We start from the raw sequence: 18,963 nt of genomic DNA, 5'->3' as shown, positions 1-18,963 counted from the left end.
AACTAGGAAACTTGACCATTAAATAAGTAAGACTAGAAAACAAACAAACAAACCGATTATGTGTATATAAAACCACTTTAAAAATTCAAGGATATGAATATAGTATTTTCTACCTACAAAAAGTCATCCACCTAAAAAGGGAATCAACCATAAGGGTGAAGAAAACTGTAATATACTATGGCAAATTAAATTAGATATCCTCATACAGTTATAAAAAGAAAAGAAATGCAAAAAAAAGGTTGAAGTAAAGCAGAAGTTGATCATACTCAGGAAAGTAATGGAATGCTGAAAGTGAAGTGATGAATTAAGATTTATAAGGCAAAAGGAAACAAAAAGAAAGCAGGGGTTGGAATCCTGATACTAGGTGAAGACATATACCAAAAGAGAATTAAATGAGATAAAGAAAGACACCTTATAATGTTAAAAGCCAAATGCTACTCCAAAGATTAAATAGTTCTGAGTCCATCCAGTAAATAACAGAGGCTATAAAATATAAAAATTATAGGAGATGGAAGAAAAAATACATAGTAACACATTAGTAAAAGGTGATTTTACAGGCCACTCTCAATATAAGACAGAAAGTTGGGACAAAAAATAAGTTATATTATAGATGATCTAAATAATATAGTTAATATGGTAGATATTCTGGACACATATTGACCACTAGACACAGATAATAGAAAATGTACCTTCCTTCCAAATGCACCTGAAACAACCTAATATTTTAAGATGAATATACAACTTTTTTGAAAAAAGTAAAAATGTATGGATTCATCCTTAACTGGATAAAGTACACGTATACACTTATCTGTGTGTGTGTGTGTATTCTAAAGCCAGCATTTTGTTTTGCAGAAGTCCTATGGAAAAAAATGTAAAACATTCCTGAAAGACAAAAAATAGGCTTTAAAATGTAAAGCTACCTCCTGGTTTGAGTTAGGACATTTTCTCAAGTTAATTTAAAATTTGAAGTGATACCAATAAAAATCCGATGACTGATGGATCTGGGTAAATTGACACTGAAGTGCATACAGGAAAATAAACACATAGAACGTATATACAGTCTACATGACTGAAAAAGTATAGTGATGAGGAAGTACTAGACCTACTAATTATTAAAACACATCTCAAAAACCTCCAGTTAAAACAATGTAGTTGGTAATGACACACAAATAGGCAAACCAGAAGAACAGAATAAAAAGGCCAGAAATAGTCTCAACTACTACAGAAATTTAGATTATGATAAAGGAGGTATTCTCAAATCATAGGCTTTTTAATAAATGTTGTATGGTAAAGTAATTGAGACTTAAAAGCTCTAAAGGCTTAGACAAAGCAGAATTTGAATTCTTAGTTCAATCCTGATTATGTTTGAAGCTTTTGAACAAATAATTTTATTATCAGAGCCTCAGTTTTTCATCTAGATGTTGGGATCTACCTCATGAATTTTCTGAGAAGTAAAAAAAGTACCTGAGGTCTTTCTAGGAGGCGCACTGGTTAAGAATCCACCTGCCAATGCAGGGGACACGGGTTCGAGCCCTGCTCTGGGAAGATTCCACATGCTGCGGAGTAACTAAGCCTCTGTGCCACAACTACTGAGCCTGTGCTCTAGAGCCCATGAGCTACAACTATGGAGCCTGTGTGCCACAACTATTGAAGCCCATGCGCCTAGAGCCTGTGCTCTGCAACAAGAGAAGCCGCTACAATGAGGAGCCCCCACTCACCGCAACTAGAGAAAGCCCGTGTGCAGCAATGAAGACCCAATGCAGCCAATAAATAAATAAATAAAATAAATAAATAAATAAATTTATATAAAAAGTACCTGAAAAGCAAACATATAAAACAAAAATGAGAACATAGTAGATGCTCAGTTAATAATTGAGATAGCTTGCTGTTTTTTTACTCCAGATTTCTAAATTATTGCTAATTTTAATATCTCACCCTTTACCTTATCATTTATAATAGTGTAAAGAATTGTGTCCACCATATTTAGTCATATCCGCTGAGCTCTTCACACTTTATCTGATGGAGGTAGATAAGAAAATGTAAGAATAATCTCACTGAAGAATAAAGTATTTCATTTAAAAATTATGGCGTTAGCAGTCCTAATAGAACATCTTCCTTTTCCAGTGTTTCACTGACCAAATGGCTATGTGTCAAATAAATGACTTAAAAACTAAAAGACACATCCATATATTTATTACGTGGATCCCGGAGCCTTTTGAATTCTCCCCTGCTGGCTTCCACTTTTAAGACCTCCATCCCTTGACTAACTGTCTCCTCTCTCTTGCTTCCCCTGTATCTTATCAGACTGTTCCTTTAAGGTTTATTCCTGGGACTTTAGGAGTGCTGCACCTTATATTGAATTATGGCATGAATCTTGTTTAAAAGTGGTTAATTTTCTTCTAGAGAAGTTTCTGAGACTCAAAGCTTTTCAGAAGCATAAAGTTTTTATTTCACCAATACATGACATTCTTAAAATGTCATGTATTTCCTGAAACTTGAACCTAATCACATAAATGTCTAAAGCTTTCTTACAGCATTCTCTAAACCCAGTTTTCAGGCAATATCCTCTCCAGGAACCACCATTATCACGTGAGTTCCAATATTCGCAAATGCTTGTAAACCAACCCCAGTGGTTGGTTTGATCTGGAAATAGTGGGTTTCCTGTACTTTACCACTCAGGAGTGTAAGGGAATATAACAGCAATAAACTTCCCTTTCCTCATTGTAGGAGAGTCCAGTTCCAATGTTCTCTAATGGAAGGATGACAGTAAACATTTAACGTCTGTATATTAATGAATAATGGAAATATGAGGTCCATATGCAACTTTGTTTCCTCTCTGTGTGCCTATGATTATGTAATAGATTACAAACAAAATACCACAAATGTTGCAGTGAACTCTGATTACCTGATGGTTCATAGCCTCTCCTGTGTTCCTATCTCTTTTTCTTTGCTCCTGCTGTTAACCACATGACTTAGGAAGAGGTGCAAATATTTGGATGTTTCTAAGTCCTTCTTATTCTGTAAGATCTAGCTCAAAATCCAGTTGCTACATGAATTTTTTATTTCCTTAATGCTTCCTGAAATTGTTCCTCACTCACCTGTGATCATGTAGCATTTCTTTTGACTCACTTCAGCAATTTCAGCACCATTCATACTGTGACTTGCAGGTACTAAGGAGAAAAAACTAAATAAGATACTATCACTAGGATAGCACATTACCAGATTTTCAGCTAATTGTTTTTTTCTTTTAATCTATCAACCTTTGGAGGAAAATAAAAACACTTTCTGAACATCAATCAAAATTCCACCACTAAACCACCTAATTAAGGGTGCACAGATATATTTCTTTTCTTAGTTTATTTATGGCTAAAAAGAATCATCAATACACAAGGTTCTTTCCTGGCTCAGAAAATGTGAAAATGCTGTTTCCTTTGCCTGTTATGCTTTTCTTATTTACTTTCCCCTCCGGTTAACACCTATTCATCCTTAAGAACTCAGCTTATCGGTCACTTCCTAAAAAGGCTTTCTCCTAAGCACTCCCATCTCATTCTCTGCTACAGATTTTTGTTTCTTAGCAAACTATAATTCTTATAATGCTTTCCACAAGAATAACATTATTATGAATTATAATTTTATTGATTATAATTTATAATTACAGTAATTATACATTATTATAATCAATAACTTAATTATAGCTTATTATAATTAAAAAGAATAACTTATTGTAATTAATAAATTATTGGTAATTTTATGATCTTACCTTTTACCTTATCCTTTATATTATGATGTAAAGAACTGTGTCTGGCTTATTTAGTCATATCCCCTGAGCACTTCACACTGCAGTGCATATAGTAGTCTCTCAATTAATGTTTGTTGATAGAAATGAACAAATAACAAGTGGTTTTTGATTGAGTAAATACCAGTGAAAAATGTAGACAATCCCAACATTAATTATGTTTTATCTTCCACTCTTACACTCTGGCTACTGTACTTGTCCAGAAAGTGGACTGAGTACAGATGCAACTGTTAGTTCTTTGCTAATGAAGAAAAAGTTTAACAAAGATCTGGATTTTCCTTTGGCAGACAGCTTATCTAGGAAAACAAGTTAGCCAAGTAAGTTGAATACTTTGACCTGGTTTCTCATGCAAATACTAAATGAATAGTTATCTTAGAAAAAAATTCGCCTGTTGATTACCTGCACTTTGAAATACTCATTACAAAACTGGCACAAAACACCTCAAAGATTTATAAAATAGGGATAAAATTAAAGCTATTATATAGAGTATGCATAGCATTTTTAGGGAGAATTCAATAAGCAATGATAAATCAACAATTATATACATCTAAACCACAGAATGCTGTGAAGCCATGAAAGTAAAATAATATCAGTATCATTAAAACATGTGTATTTTATGTCTAAGGGACTTCATAATGTACATACTAAGCACTATTATTTTAAAATAAAAATGTGAAAGCAAATATTGTTATATATTTAAACAATGATGTATAATAATTTAATTTTTAAAATAAGTCCAGGAAGAATACTTTTTTTTCCCAATTATCTATTTCTGGAGTAGGTTAAAAGGATCAACTTGTATCTTAGGCTAAAATGTAGTACAATTTGAATATCTTTGAAAGAATTCATTTTAATATTGAGGAAATTTCTGTGTCACCTGAAATTAGAAAGTAAATTATTCTATGAATATTCTGATCTTCATTTTATATGTTAAATATATAGTATTTTTTCACCATATCTCTTTTCTTAGCAATTACACCAACATAGATTTAAATGAAGATTGACACCAAATAACACACATCAACTTTATTTCAGTGCTTCATGTGATCTACTAACTTGGGAAGTTCCAAACTCACTTTTCTGAAAAGAAAAATAATGTCAATGATTTTTTTGCCTCTTTCTTTTGGAATGAAGATATGGACTTAAAAAAAAAATTAGAGCTGAAAATGCATACAACAGTTTGCTCGTATATATTGTCTGTGATACTGTGATATAATAAGAAATTTATGTTTGGTCTCCCTCCCTGTACCTAATTCAGAGTTCCTAAAACCCTCATAATTTCCTGAGTGAAGAGTAAAAGGAGCAACTTTTGTGGTTCATAATAAGCCCCTTTCAACCATTTCTAAATTTATGCTAATGAGGTGACTTGGAGAACTAGGGCTTGGTTGCCCGAGGAACCAACCATGTGATTAAAAAATTGGAACTTTCAGCCCCACCCTCAGACCTATAGGAAGGGGAGAAGGGCTGGAGATGAATTCAATCACCAATAACCAATGATTTAATCAACCATGCCTACATGATGAAGCCTCCACAAAAACCCTCAACAAGAAGATTCATAGAGGTTCTGGGCTGGTAAATGCATCTATATGCTGGGAGGGTGGTGCACCTGTCCAGAGAGGGCATGGGAGCTCCCTGGCCCTTACACATACCTGTCCTATGCATTTCTTCCATTTGGCTGCTACTGAGTGAACTCAAGTTCTCCTAAAACCAAGTTACCTTACTGAGTTTATCGTTAATCTTTCTATTCAAAGCTTTATTCCCTTTCTTGTCTCCTCTGACCTCAGTTCTGCGCTAATTGAACACCAATCAACCAGTGTCAGATGACTAAAATCGCTGTTGTCGATAACATCATTATTATACTATAATTGCCTTATATATATCATCAGTGTACAAACTTAGGTTGTTTCTCCATGGTAAGATGAGCTGACAGATCCCTGAGCCATGGACACCCTTGCCAGAAATCATAAACCAGAGATATCCCGACTGCCAAAACTATGTGGGAAGCTGCTGCATAGCACAGGTAGATCAACTCGATGCTTGGTGATGACCTAGAGGGGTGGGATAGGGAGGGTGGGAGGGAGGCTCAAGAGGGAGGGAATATGGGGACATATGTATAAATACAGCTGATTCACTTTGTTGTGTACAGAGGAAACTGGCAGAACATTGTAAAGCAATTATACTCCAATAAAGATCTAAAGGAAAAAAAAGAAATATCACAAGATGATGATTAACTTCAGCCTCTTTGCTCTTCCCCTATAAAACACACCTCAGACTCAAAGACCACATTGGAGTGGATCTGAGGCTTGTCTCTCACTTCTTTCTTGGTGCCCTGTAATAAACCCTTACTTTGCTGCAAACTCCTGTTTCAGAGTTTGGTTTTCTGTGCTGTAGGCACATGAGTCCTTTGCTTTGTTATAGTAGTTGTAGCTTTTATAAAGAATTGGTAAAGTAATCACCCCTTATTCACAGGAGAAACATTCCAAGACCCTTGGTGGATGCCTGAAACCAAAATAGTATCAAATTCTATATAAACTATTTTTACCTATACTAAAAAGCAGGTAGTGTATACAGCATGGATAGTGTATGTGTTGAACAAATGGATCACACCAGACTGGCCATCATCAAAAAGTCTACAAATAATAAATGCTGGAGAGGCTGTGGAGAAAAGGGAACCCTTGTACACTGTGGGAATGTAAGTTGGTGCAGCCACTATGGAAAGCAGTTTGGAGGTTTCTTAAAAACCTAAAGATAGAGCCACCATATGATCTAGTAATTTCACTCCTGGGTATAAATCTGGAAAAAATGAAAACTCTAACTCAAGAAGATACATGCACCTGAGTATTCATGGCAGCATTATTTATAGTAGCCAAGACACAGAAGCAACCCAAGTGACCATCAACAGACAATTGGATTAGGAAGATGTGAAATATGTGTATACACACACATACAAACACACAATGAAATATTGCTCAGCCATAAAAAAGAATGAAATAATGCCATTTGCCTCAATGTGGATGGACCTAGAGAATATCAAGTTTAGTGAAATCAGTCAGAGAAAGACAAATGCTATATGATATCACTTATATGTTGAGTCTAAAAAAATAATACAAATGAATCTATATAGAAAACAGAAACAGACTCACAGACATATAAACCAAATTTTCATTACCAAAGGGGAGAGGTAGGTGGGGAGAGACAATTTAGGAGTATGGGATTAACAGATACAAACTACTATACATAAAATAGATAAGCAAAAGAATTCACCATATAGCACAGTGAATTCTACCCAATATCTTGTAATAACCTATAATGGAATACAAGCTGCAAAAATCCCCCAAACAAATCACTATGCTATATACCCGAAACTAACACAATATTGTAAATCAACTATACTTCAATTAAAAAAACTTTTTAGCATCCCACTTCCCTTCACTTTTGAATGAAACAAATGCTTCTTACCAAAACTTAGCAGCTTATTTCTTTGTGAAACAGTCCCCTATTTCTTGTAAGTGTTTTCTTAGGTTCCAGAGTTCTGAAAAAATTGAGGGAAAATTTTTTCCAGCTTTGTCATTGATTTAGTGGAGGGTCAGTGTTTCAAAGTTCCTCACTCTGCCATTTTCCTCCCTTAATATGTGAATGGAACAAATATTATTTATTATTTATGTATTAATAAATACACCACAGAAATATGTTTTTTTACATTTTCAATAAATGCATATTAACTTTCTTATAATATAATTGATATATGAAATAAATTTTTATTTAAAATGAAAACACTTTTCTCTTCTGGGTTTCAATTAAAAAGACCTGACACTGTTTGTAATCATTGTGAATATAGGAAAAACGATCAGTTATTTGATGATAATTGCAAAAAACATGGTTAATTGTATGTGTAAGAGGACAACATAGGGAGATTAAAAATTTTCAAATCTTAAGACAAAAGAGAAAATGTTGAAACTTTTCCAAGATGAATACAAGAATGAACTTGGTCGTGATGATAATGGAAATGAAGAGATAGTACAGAGAAACTACAAAGCAAAAATCTGGTTCTTTTGAACAACTAACAAGACATAAATGTTCAGCAAAAGTTACAAAAGAAAAATGTCATGAAGCACACATAAATAATTTTAGGCATTAAAAAGGGGACATATAAAAAAAGGGGACATATATAGATAAAACAGTTTAGAAGACTAAGAAAAAAACTAGTAGTTTAAGTACAAATAGATTAAAAAATGTGAACAAAATGGAAAAATATCTAGACAAATGCAAATTATCCAAACCCTAAATAGTTTTAAAATCATGAAAGCATTAAATTATTGTTTAAACTCTCCTTATGCAGAAAAGCAGAGGACTTCAAGGATGATTTCTCTGACAATTTCATGGACTGTATTTCTAAATTTTACATAAACTATTTTGGAAAATAGAAATGGAGCACTTCTGAATTTGTTTCATAAGTCTAGCTTAACATTGACCAGGATAAAATAAATATCAAAGACAGAGATCATTTAAACTGTACATTGAACAGCTTGATTTCATATGTGAAACATATATACTTTATGTATATTTGCCTAAGTTTTAAAATTGATTATTGTAGTTGACATTTATAAAATATCTTAAAATTCTCTTTTTTGATCAGTTTTATTTCTAAGGTTTTATTTTACAGTATACATTCTTTATAATTTTATACTATAAGAAATAATCAATGAAAATTGTGAATGATACTTGTCTTAATAGAAAGGAAGAAATACTATTCTAAATAACCCTTGATTAGAAAGTCACCACAAAGTTTTAGAAAACAAAAAATTGAGAGAATTCATTGACAAAGATCTCTTTTATAAAATGCGTTAAAGGAAGTATTTTAAAAAATAAAGTTTATTACTTTATGGGAAAGTAATACCAGATATACCACAAAAGATTCAAAAGTGATATAACTGGTACATGTATCAGCAAATATAAATATAATTTCGATCTAAAGCAAAGTTAATTTCAATCAAAATAATAATGTACCGGGGTTTTAATGACATTTGTAAAAAGTGTGTAAAGGACAGTAGAGTTGAAATGGAGGGTGCAATGTTAATTCTATTTGTCAACTTGACTGGATCACAGAGTGCCCAGACTTGTAGTTAAACATAATTTCTGGGTGTATCTGTGAGGGTGTTTGCAGATGAGGTTAGCACTCAACTCAGTAGACTTAGTGAAGCAAACTGCCCTCCTCAGTTTAGGTGAACCTCATCCAGTTTACTGAGGACCTGAATACCAAAGAGGTGGAGAAAGTGGGAATTTGCTCTCTGCTTAATGTTAAGCTGAGACAGCAATGTTCTCCAGGTCTTGCTAAAATTGCACCAAATGAACCAAGGACAGAGTTCAGAGGCAAGTCTTCAGAGGATCCTGACTCAAGAGTGGTCAAGGAGAGTGTTTGTCAAATTAAAACAAAGGACAGATGAGACAAACAACAAATAGTAGATATAAACCCACCTATATTAATAATTATATTAAACATCAATGGTGTAAACACTCCAATTAAAAGACAAAGATATTTAAGCTAATAAAAGGCAAGAAACTGTTATATGCTGTCTTCAGTAACCCATTTTAAATACTTATACTATAAATATATATAAGGTAAAAGTCAAACCATATAAACATCAATCATAAAAGAGAGAAACAAAAACATTATGTAATAAAAAAAAAATTCACCAACAAGGTATAACAATCCCAAATGTTATTAGTGAAATAGCAGAACTTAAAAATTTTGTTTCATGGGAAAAAGATATATGTACAATTATAATTGAGAACTTCAAAACCCTTCTCTTAGTAATTGAAAATATGAGCAGTAAAAAAATCACCAGGAATATTGAAAATTTGTGGGACCCCATTGACCAATTTGCCCTAATTGACCAATCTGCCCTAATTGACATTTATACAATACTTCACCCAACAACAAAAGAAAGTGTATTATTTTCAAACGCAAGCAGACTCTTACCAAGATAGACCATATTCTGGTGCATTAAACAAACCTCAATAAATTAAGAAAAAAAAATTCAAAGCCTACAAAGCTTTTCTCTGACCATATGATATTCAGCTAGAAATAATAAATAATGAATGTGTGTGTGCTTATGTGTTTACATTTGTATGAACATAGAAAAGTGTAATAAAAGTAATTACCTACCCATGATGCTGCAATGATTTTTGAGACAATTAATTTATCATTACAATTTTTGTCATTATTCTTTAACTAAATGAATGTCTTCCTAAATATTTTTACAATTTCACTCATTGATCAAATTTTTTCATGACTTTTATCGTATCATATTGAATTAATCACATTTAAATCTTTTCCAATTATACTACCTATAGATATTTTAAATTTCACCTTTGAATTATAAATTCTGGTTCGCTGAGCAACTGTTTCCCTTTTTAAAGCTTACTTTCATTGAACTGATTTCTAATAGTGAAATTCTGATTGAAAGAGAATAAATTTTAAGCACAATTTTCAAATATTGGTCTAATAGCATTTAATACATGAATAGCAGAGGTCATTTCTATTTAAACAGTATTTGCAAGTGTGATTAATTGAATGTTTGTATCTTATTATAGTTAGACCTTTCCTTCTTTCTTTTTTCCTTGCTTAATTGATTAGTGATTTTGATTAATAGCTAAAAGTCTGTGAATGTTCTGTGTTCTGTCTTTTTAAATATTATAGAAATGGATTTTCAAGATATATTTTACAATTATTTATATTTAGTATTTATAGATTTTAACATGTTTATATATTACTCCCTGTTTCTTTAATATTAAATTTAAAAATTGAATAAGAAGTTAAATATTTGAGGGGGTCAAATATGCTTTTTCTTTTGAAATTAATTTTATCACTTTTTAGTTATAAAGTTCTCCTGCTTTCTTAGATTTAGTTGACACTTTGGTTGATATCTTCCTTTTTTCTAAATTAATTACGCAGTTATAAAGGTGTTACTGCCCTATGTTCCACATATTATTTATTTATCTGAGAATGACCCCAGATTAATTTAATTAAAAAATCTTTGAAAATGTTAAAGGAAGGTGCAAAATAAATACAAAATTTAAACTAACATAAGCTAAAACAAGTGCTAGAATTGTCAAAATGTTTTGTGTTTTCTCCCACAAAAAGTAAAATTACTTTGAGAAATTGAATTTTACATGAATGTGAATAATTCATTGATTAGTATTTGTTATTTTATTTTTGTTTTTAGTGACTATAGCTGATAAGAATTATTTGGGAGTTCACAGTCCACTAATAATAAATGCTGAGCAGTACTGTGAAAAATCATGCATGCACCATCTAGTGATGAAAGACAGTACCTACCCTAGAACTGAAAGAGTTCATAAAGACACCTCACAGAAGTGTCTCTAAAGAATAACATTCCCAGAATAGCAATTGAATGTAAAGTGTAATAAAGTACATTGGAAATAATTTAAAATGCTTGAAGCTACTCTCTTAATAACCAGTAATGTATTCAACTACGTCTGTGACAATGCGAGCATTGAGTAAAATTGGCCTTTAGTGCAAACATGTTAGGTAACTTGTGTAATTCAAGGTGAGATTGATGAAATGCCCAATCTAGAGATGATACAGAGCTAAACTCAGCAGCAGTAAAACAGCTTCCTGTGTGGTTGCATCCAGAGCACTCTTAACTCTTGAATTCTGCACTCACCTGTCAGAGTCTCTCATAGGACGAACAAAGGCATTATTAGCCTGTGTCTTTTCTTGGCTTATTTTCTGGGCTCTTGATACATACAAAGGACCATCAAAATTCTTAAATTCAAACTTCTGTGATACGAGATAAGATCTGCTTCTTCTGAGGATATACACACGCATTCTGCAAAAGTTCAGACGCTTTCTTCTAAAAATCAGGTATTTTTAATCTTGCAGATTTCTTTTGTTTCTCAACATGCGTTTTTTAGAATTTTGAGGGAAATTGGATTAAGGAAGCTGAAGTTATAGGTGCAAAGAAAAATTTATACATCAATATGCAGATATATATTTTTTCTTTCAAATCTTATACATAATTTATATGATTATAATTTCAACCAATATATAACTATATATTTATATGTCTCTATATATGTCATGTGAGAGAAAAGGTAATAAAAGTTTGAGTGACAGAGTGGGGAAAGAGGACAGAGAGGAAAGGAAGGGAGAAAGAATTGAAGAAAAGAGAGATGCTAGGAGGGAAATCAGATGAGCTGGAGTAGTCTTAAAGAAGCTATTCTAATTATTTATTTTTGGTAATTTCATTATTATTATCTCTGTTATTATTTGATATGACATTTTATAATACCTCAACATTGTTAAGTGGTATGAAACAAGAGGTTTAAAGAAAATAAATGAGGAAATACAAAATTTCATCACGGTAAAGCATAATTAACCTTTTCATAGGATGTGTTTTGTGACTGAACAACTGAGGTATTTTATCCTTTAGTAAGAGAGTAAAAAAGTTTCACATAGATTCCTATCAACTTTTCTAAAATGTTTTAATCAGGAAAGATATTTTTCAATTATTTCTCAAATTAGAGTTTAGTACACAAAATGTGAGTTTTGAAGATAAATTTAACATTTTTATACTTAGTATAGAAATCTAATAAACAATTGCAGCAGATAAGATGTATCAAGAAATTCACAATACAGTAGGGAGACTTTAATGAAAGAAAGATAAGAGGAGATAACTCATGGAATGGTGACAAATGAAGAATTATGAGAAAAATTGGAAGAAGAGGTAAATTGTTACTGAAGGATCTGGAAGTTTTATTAAAGGTGGCAGAATCTGATTTACAGATTGAGCAAACTAAAATTACAATGAGCAAATACAGGAGGAAAAAGTACTAGAGAAGGAAGTATTTGAGTAAAACTTTGAGATTGGCGAAATGCTTATGGTATGTTGAAACAGAACAAGTGTTGTCAGTGGAATTATGGGGAAAATGGAAATAGGTCGAAGTGAAAGATGAGATTGAAAAGAAAGCAGTAACAGGTGAAATTGTGGAAGAAAGTGAATGCCGGGCTATAGAGATAAACCTCAGTCAACAGAGTTCAGTAAAGCCATCAGAACATATTTTGCATTTTTACTTATCAGTCAATGACACTTATAGATTTGCAATTGTAAATGGACAACATTAAGAAGACCAAAAGTGATATACCATACCAGCTCATTAAGTAACACTTAAAAAATATTTTTTGTTCTTAAAAAAATATTTTCACATTTGTAATTATATTCTAATCACTAGTTATTCAAGTTCCTTCCCAACGCTATTTTAGTCAATACCAATTTTATTTATGGATTGCACAACTTACATGAATTTAAAATGTATTTTTCTGTTCATTTTCTTGTATCTCTGCCCTTCAGTAATGAGTGACGGAGATGTAACTTACTCTGATTTGCGACTTCAGCCATCATCTCAGCCAAAGAGAAAGCAAAGACTTGAAACTCCCAAGAGAAAAGGTCTTTCGTGTTTTAGACATCAAAGTATTTGTGTTTTCTACACCTTATCTTAAATTGCACTTAAATATATAGAAAATCATGCATTATGTGCTTATTTGCACATACATAATTTAAATGTTTTTCTTTTACTAAACAAGGAAAATAAGCACTTTTGAGAGAAGATTGACTTTTCCCCTATGAGTCCATAATTAAAACTGTGTTGTAAACATTACATCAATGTTTTTAGATTGAGTAAAACATTTGGGGATCAAAATATGTTGTTTATCATTTCTTGTCATTTAAGATATTAATGCTATCTAATAGGATATTTGTGAAATAGAGAAGTGAGAAATTGTAGAGATAATTTCATTATTCTAACACAATTTCTGTGACTTAGGGACTATTTTTCTTGTTTTCCTGATTTATATACTTGCTAGCATAGCGTGTTCAAAGTGTATCTTTTTCAGGTGTCATGCTTCTATGTTGACACACACACTCCAGTGCTATTACTTTACTGCTATATGTGACTATATGGAGTTTGACTATCTTCCTATCATTTGAAATTTGATTTAATTTGTATTTTCCCTGTTGCTAATGTGCATTGCTTGGATGTTTTAAATCACTATGTGGAATGATTAGAAGTGTGCTATGTATTAATGCGCTAGTTCTATTTTGTCTTACACAAAATGGATATTACAACTTTGGCTAAAATGCGTTATTTTTAACTAGGGTCTCAATTGGTTACTTTCCAATTTTTTAGATTGTTGATTATTACAGTGCTATTTATGATATACACATTTACCATGTAGTTAATGAAGAATTCATTAAATTAGTTTTGCTTAACATTGTTAACCATTTTTTAAAAACCCTTTTACACCTTATACACCCTACCCATTATGGATTCAGAAATTGTTTTTTGAACAATTCTTACCAATGTAAGAGTAGTTACCATTAGATTTGTATGGGAAATCTAATAGTTTGGGAAAACTTTATTCATGATATTATTAATTGTGTGTATGTACGTAAGTATGTGTAAAATGACATCCTTCACCATTGTTGTTGTTTTTCCATATGTAGTGACTTAGAGTCATTATCCTGTCTTTTAAATTTATTTTTACCTAACAATATTTCTTAGTTTTTCACTGTTTGTAAAGTGCTTTCACATATGGAAATCAATTACAAATGAACTCCACAAGGTAAGTTTCATTTTTATACCCAACATACAAACATACACAGAGACATAATGATTAAATGGCATGTTCCAGACCCTGGAGTCTGTAATTGTTGGAAATCAGTCTTTACCTGGGAAGTCCAAAGCCTTTTCTTCCTCTGATGACTCTCAACTAACTTTTCAACAAGGAGCTCGATGTTTTTCTGCTTTTTCTAATTTTAACTAAATTTCTTAAAATACATCCCTGGCTATGTATCTCACTCAGGCAACTACGACTAAGGTATGTGATGGTAAATGCTTCGCTTCACATTGTGAAAATAAGACTCTATCAATGTTTCTTGAAGTGTTAGTCAAGATAATTTTGGCCCTTGGGTTTCACTGTTTATAAAGCAAAGGTCAAAATTTATTCCAGATACATGGTGATGTGTTCATGGCCATAAAGAAAAAAATATGAAGGAAGAGTAGAGTAGTTTCTTAAAGGTAGTATTGGGGGGACTTGGGGGAAGGGAGTCAAGGAAGGGAGGGAAGATGGGGATATGTGTATAAAAACGGATGATTGAACCTGGTGTACCCCCCCAAAAAATAAATAAATTAATTAATTAAAGGTAGTATTATTCTCAAAGTGCTACATAATTAACATGCAAATTTATAATTTACCAAAAACAAAGAAAAAGAGGATAACATGGGACATTAATTATATCACCAAAAATAAGTGAAGTTTAGACATATGCCTTTTAAATCATTTTTACATGTATACAATTATACATAAAAACATTAAAATAATACCATATACTATTTAAATAAACTTTCTTATTTTTTCTTTTAACAAAATGCAAGTTTACTTTATAGCTTTTGTTTTCACATGATATAAAATGCTTACTTTCCCTATTCTTTAAATACTGGAGTGTCTGCTGTTTCAGCCTACCCTCTTGTCTTCCATTTTTATATATACTCCCTAATAATTCACCTAGTCTTTTAGCTGTAAATATCATCCACCTGCTAATGACTCAAAATTTATATCCATCTTGGATTTCTCTCCTGCATTCCAGACTGACTACACAGTATTGTAATCCAAATCAACTCTCGGATGTTAAGAGAAATCTCAAACATATACTCCAAACTGTACTCCTGATATTATCCACCCAAATGCTCTCTTATACTTTTTCTCACTTATATGCTCTCCATCATGATTACATACACGCTTTGCACAAATTTGATGTTTGAAGTGAAAGACATGGAATTCAGCCAGATGAATACAGGTTGGCCACAGTCCACTGTTTTTCACTGATTCCACCTTGACAAGTAGATTTAGATAATATTAAAGACTCGGAAGAATGCCAATTCCAGAAATTCAAGTTTAAGGAGTTTAAGAAGATATATATGTATTGTCAGTTTGGAGCAAAGGCATAGAGGATCTGAAAGGTAAAATCACCAATATGATCATAGTGACAGTCTTTTATTTGCTGTGTCGACTCTACTGACAAGTCCATGGAGTGAGTTATTCATCTCTGATTCTGTGTTTTTTATTCAGATTATATTCTTCTTTCCATTTGTGCTTATTATAAATTTCATATTTCTACTAAAATTTCTTATATATTTATGCCGATTTCCATTTTTTCCCCCACTAGATACTTTAACCTAGCAAATAACCTATTGTTATCTCAAAGTCCATGCCTAGAAATTATAACTGATCCAACTCCAGATCTGGTTTTTAATGTTTTATCTTTAAAAAACGTGTTCTACTCAATGCAGAATTTATTGATCAGAGAGGTGGATTCTCTGTCCCTTTCTCTGTGGCATCTGTCCTGTTGGTAGATTTTGTGTGTGAGGCAATTTCCCCTCTCTCCCCCAGTGGAGGTCCTCTGCTTTGTACCATTTCAGGATCCTGGGCAGAAGCTGGTTTTCTATCCCTTCTCTACAAGTAGGTGGCTTTTGCCTATTGTCCAGGCAGGGTACGGGCAAGCTAGATTTCTACTTTTTCCTCCAGTGGCAGCTTGTTTTTGTTGGGGTCCTGGAGTCAGGACACCCATAGCACCAGGTAGGTTTTATGTTTGTCCCTCAAAGACAGCCATTAACCACCTTGTACTTAGGAAGGGATCAGAGCAAAGATGGTCCTCTCCAGATTTACCCACTATACCGACAAGCTTTGGAGATCCTGTAGACTCACACCAGAGAGAAGGGGTCTCTCAGGTTTTCTGGTGGAAGCCAACAGAGATTAATGGGCAATCAGGTGTGAACTTCCATTGGTCTATGACTACAGGAGATTCTAAAGTCTCAGGATAGCCTACTCTTAGCCTGGAAGTTTTGCTGAAAATCTTCACTTTTATGACTGCCACTTTTTCTTCCTGTGCTTTGCCAAAGGTGGAGTAGAGTTTGTGTCCTGTCTTTCCATTTTTAGGATGTGAGCTCTGTTTTTGTACAGTTTACTACACCTAAAACAGAAGTGGAACTCTGAATAAACATTTAGAAGCTGATGTCACAAGATTTATTCATCTTTTTGTATAGATCATCCCACTCCATCTTCTTCATGGAAATTCGTTGCAGTGTTTCTGTGGATCATTTGTCTGGGGCTTCTTTTGTCCATTGGATACTTAGTCTTTGAGTGTAAGTCACAATATAAAATAGAAGTCTGCTTTTCCATTACTCACATAGTGAAATCTGTTGAAGACAGTGCATTGTTTTGGTCAATTCTATTCTTGTACAAAGTACAATATTCTCTGCACAGAACTGAAGATAATTTCTTAGAGACCTATCAAAATATTATCCATTTTTAAGCATATCATGATCGTTACTTAATGCTTTACTATTTGTTCTCATGTTTCCTTTACCAGAAATGCCTTTTTAAAATTTTTTTCTCTAAGAAAAACTTGCTTACACTGTTATCAGAACAGTATTTCTTTCTTCTGTGATCAATTGCTGTATGAACTTGTACATATTTTAATTTGATTTTTATGATTATAACTATGCTACATATGAGTTCTTTGAAGCAAGTGATGCTTCATTAATGATTTTTGTATTTCCAATGTCTTACACATGGGAATGTGTCCAATTATTTTTCTTTTTTCTTTTCAATTATTTTTCTTTGTGAGTTTAAAACTGACCTTTCTGAATTCTCTTTAGTGAATAAGAAGCCATTTCAATCAGAAGGATGTCCAAAAAATATCTCCTCCAACAAGGAAGCAAATAACACAGGTAATTTTGGAAGACTCCCTGAGTCATAATCTTATTTGCATGAGAAAAGAGGTAATTAACTATTTTGCTTGATACATGTAACTGGATACATGTAAATGTATGTGAGTCAAATCTACTTGTATGTCAGAGTATTTCTCTTGTAGTCCTGTGTATATTATGCATATATTCAAAATGATGGCACTATCAACTGATGACCTAACGTTAAATAAAATATTTTAACAAGGCATCATCATTTTTGGGGATATCTATATATATAATTTCATTTATGTATTTCTTACAGATTTTTAACATAAATATATACGTTTCATTTTCATTGTGAAAACAAAGAGCATTATGTTGACAATTTTAACAGTTATATATATTGGATATATTTCCAGATACATTTTAAATTTTGTCATTAAAAAATTGTTTCCCAATATGCATCCCAATATGAGTCTTAAAGACCGAAATGTTTTCAACGAAGTGAGTTATTAGTGTAAGATAAATTTAACACTAAATTTAAGTGCACACAGTCTATAATGTAAAAATCAAAAGATGTTTTTGTTTATAGACAGTAGATTTTCTATGTCAATTTACTGAATGTGATTTGTACTGATGGAAGTCTTTCAGTTATATTCTAATTTTTTAGTCATTTGGAAATGTCCTGCTTGTTCAAACAACTGGCATCAGTATGGAGAAAACTGCTACTATTTTTCAAGAAATGAACATCCTTGGAAAGAATGTCACCGTTATTGCACTGATTTAGATTCAAGATTTCTTAAACTGGATATTGAAGAAGAAATGGTAAAGACAAGACTTTGTTTCAAAAATTTCAGTATCAGAAAATTTTAAAATGACAGCGGTCACTCAAGTTTTATATTCTTCTGAACTACCTTTCATACTGTCACAGAAATCTTTGCAATTTGTAATTTTGAATGGGTACTTCAATAACACCTGAGTGTTTTCCTCAGCACTTGGGGGAAAGTACAAATGACATGTAGATAAGGTCACTTTTAATCTGATTTCTACCTATTCCTCTGGCCTCCTCTGCTGTTAAGGACTCTCCATCACACTGTTCGGAGGGAAGTGTGCCACGGTCTCCAGCTGTATTGAAGTTGTTTAAGTTTAAAGTGGTCCTCCTGTGCCCTTTTATGTCCTTATTCCATTTACCTGTGACACATTTTATCTCCTGCATGTCCCATCTCAAACTATTGTCTCTCGGTTAATACATCCTCATTTTTAAGATTTTAGCTTATTAGAAGGTCCCCTTGGGAAACATTCTTCATTCACGAAAACCTGTTAAAATTCCCTGCTAATTCTTCTCGTTTGATCCTGTTTTTCTGTTTTTGTAGCGCAGGTCACTACTCATTACATAA

General features: G+C 32.5%; 1 protein-coding gene across 1 annotated transcript in view; it reads left to right on the top strand.

Moving 5' to 3' along the window:
- Nucleotides 1–18,963, top strand: part of LOC130834032 (natural killer cells antigen CD94-like) — a 29,076-nt gene extending 10,113 nt beyond the window's left edge. The window contains exons 7-10 of the mRNA XM_057704133.1: nt 16,922–17,020; nt 17,537–17,608; nt 18,237–18,391; nt 18,940–18,963. Of these exons, the coding sequence (XP_057560116.1) occupies nt 16,922–17,020; nt 17,537–17,608; nt 18,237–18,391; nt 18,940–18,963 (350 nt within the window). The remainder of the gene's footprint in view (nt 1–16,921; nt 17,021–17,536; nt 17,609–18,236; nt 18,392–18,939) is intronic.

Source organism: Hippopotamus amphibius, chromosome 12 (genome assembly GCF_030028045.1).
Source record: "Hippopotamus amphibius kiboko isolate mHipAmp2 chromosome 12, mHipAmp2.hap2, whole genome shotgun sequence".
Taxonomy (NCBI): domain Eukaryota; kingdom Metazoa; phylum Chordata; class Mammalia; order Artiodactyla; family Hippopotamidae; genus Hippopotamus; species Hippopotamus amphibius.
The sequence above is the reverse complement of the archived record's forward strand: the minus strand, read 5'-3'. Positions and strand labels throughout refer to the sequence as shown.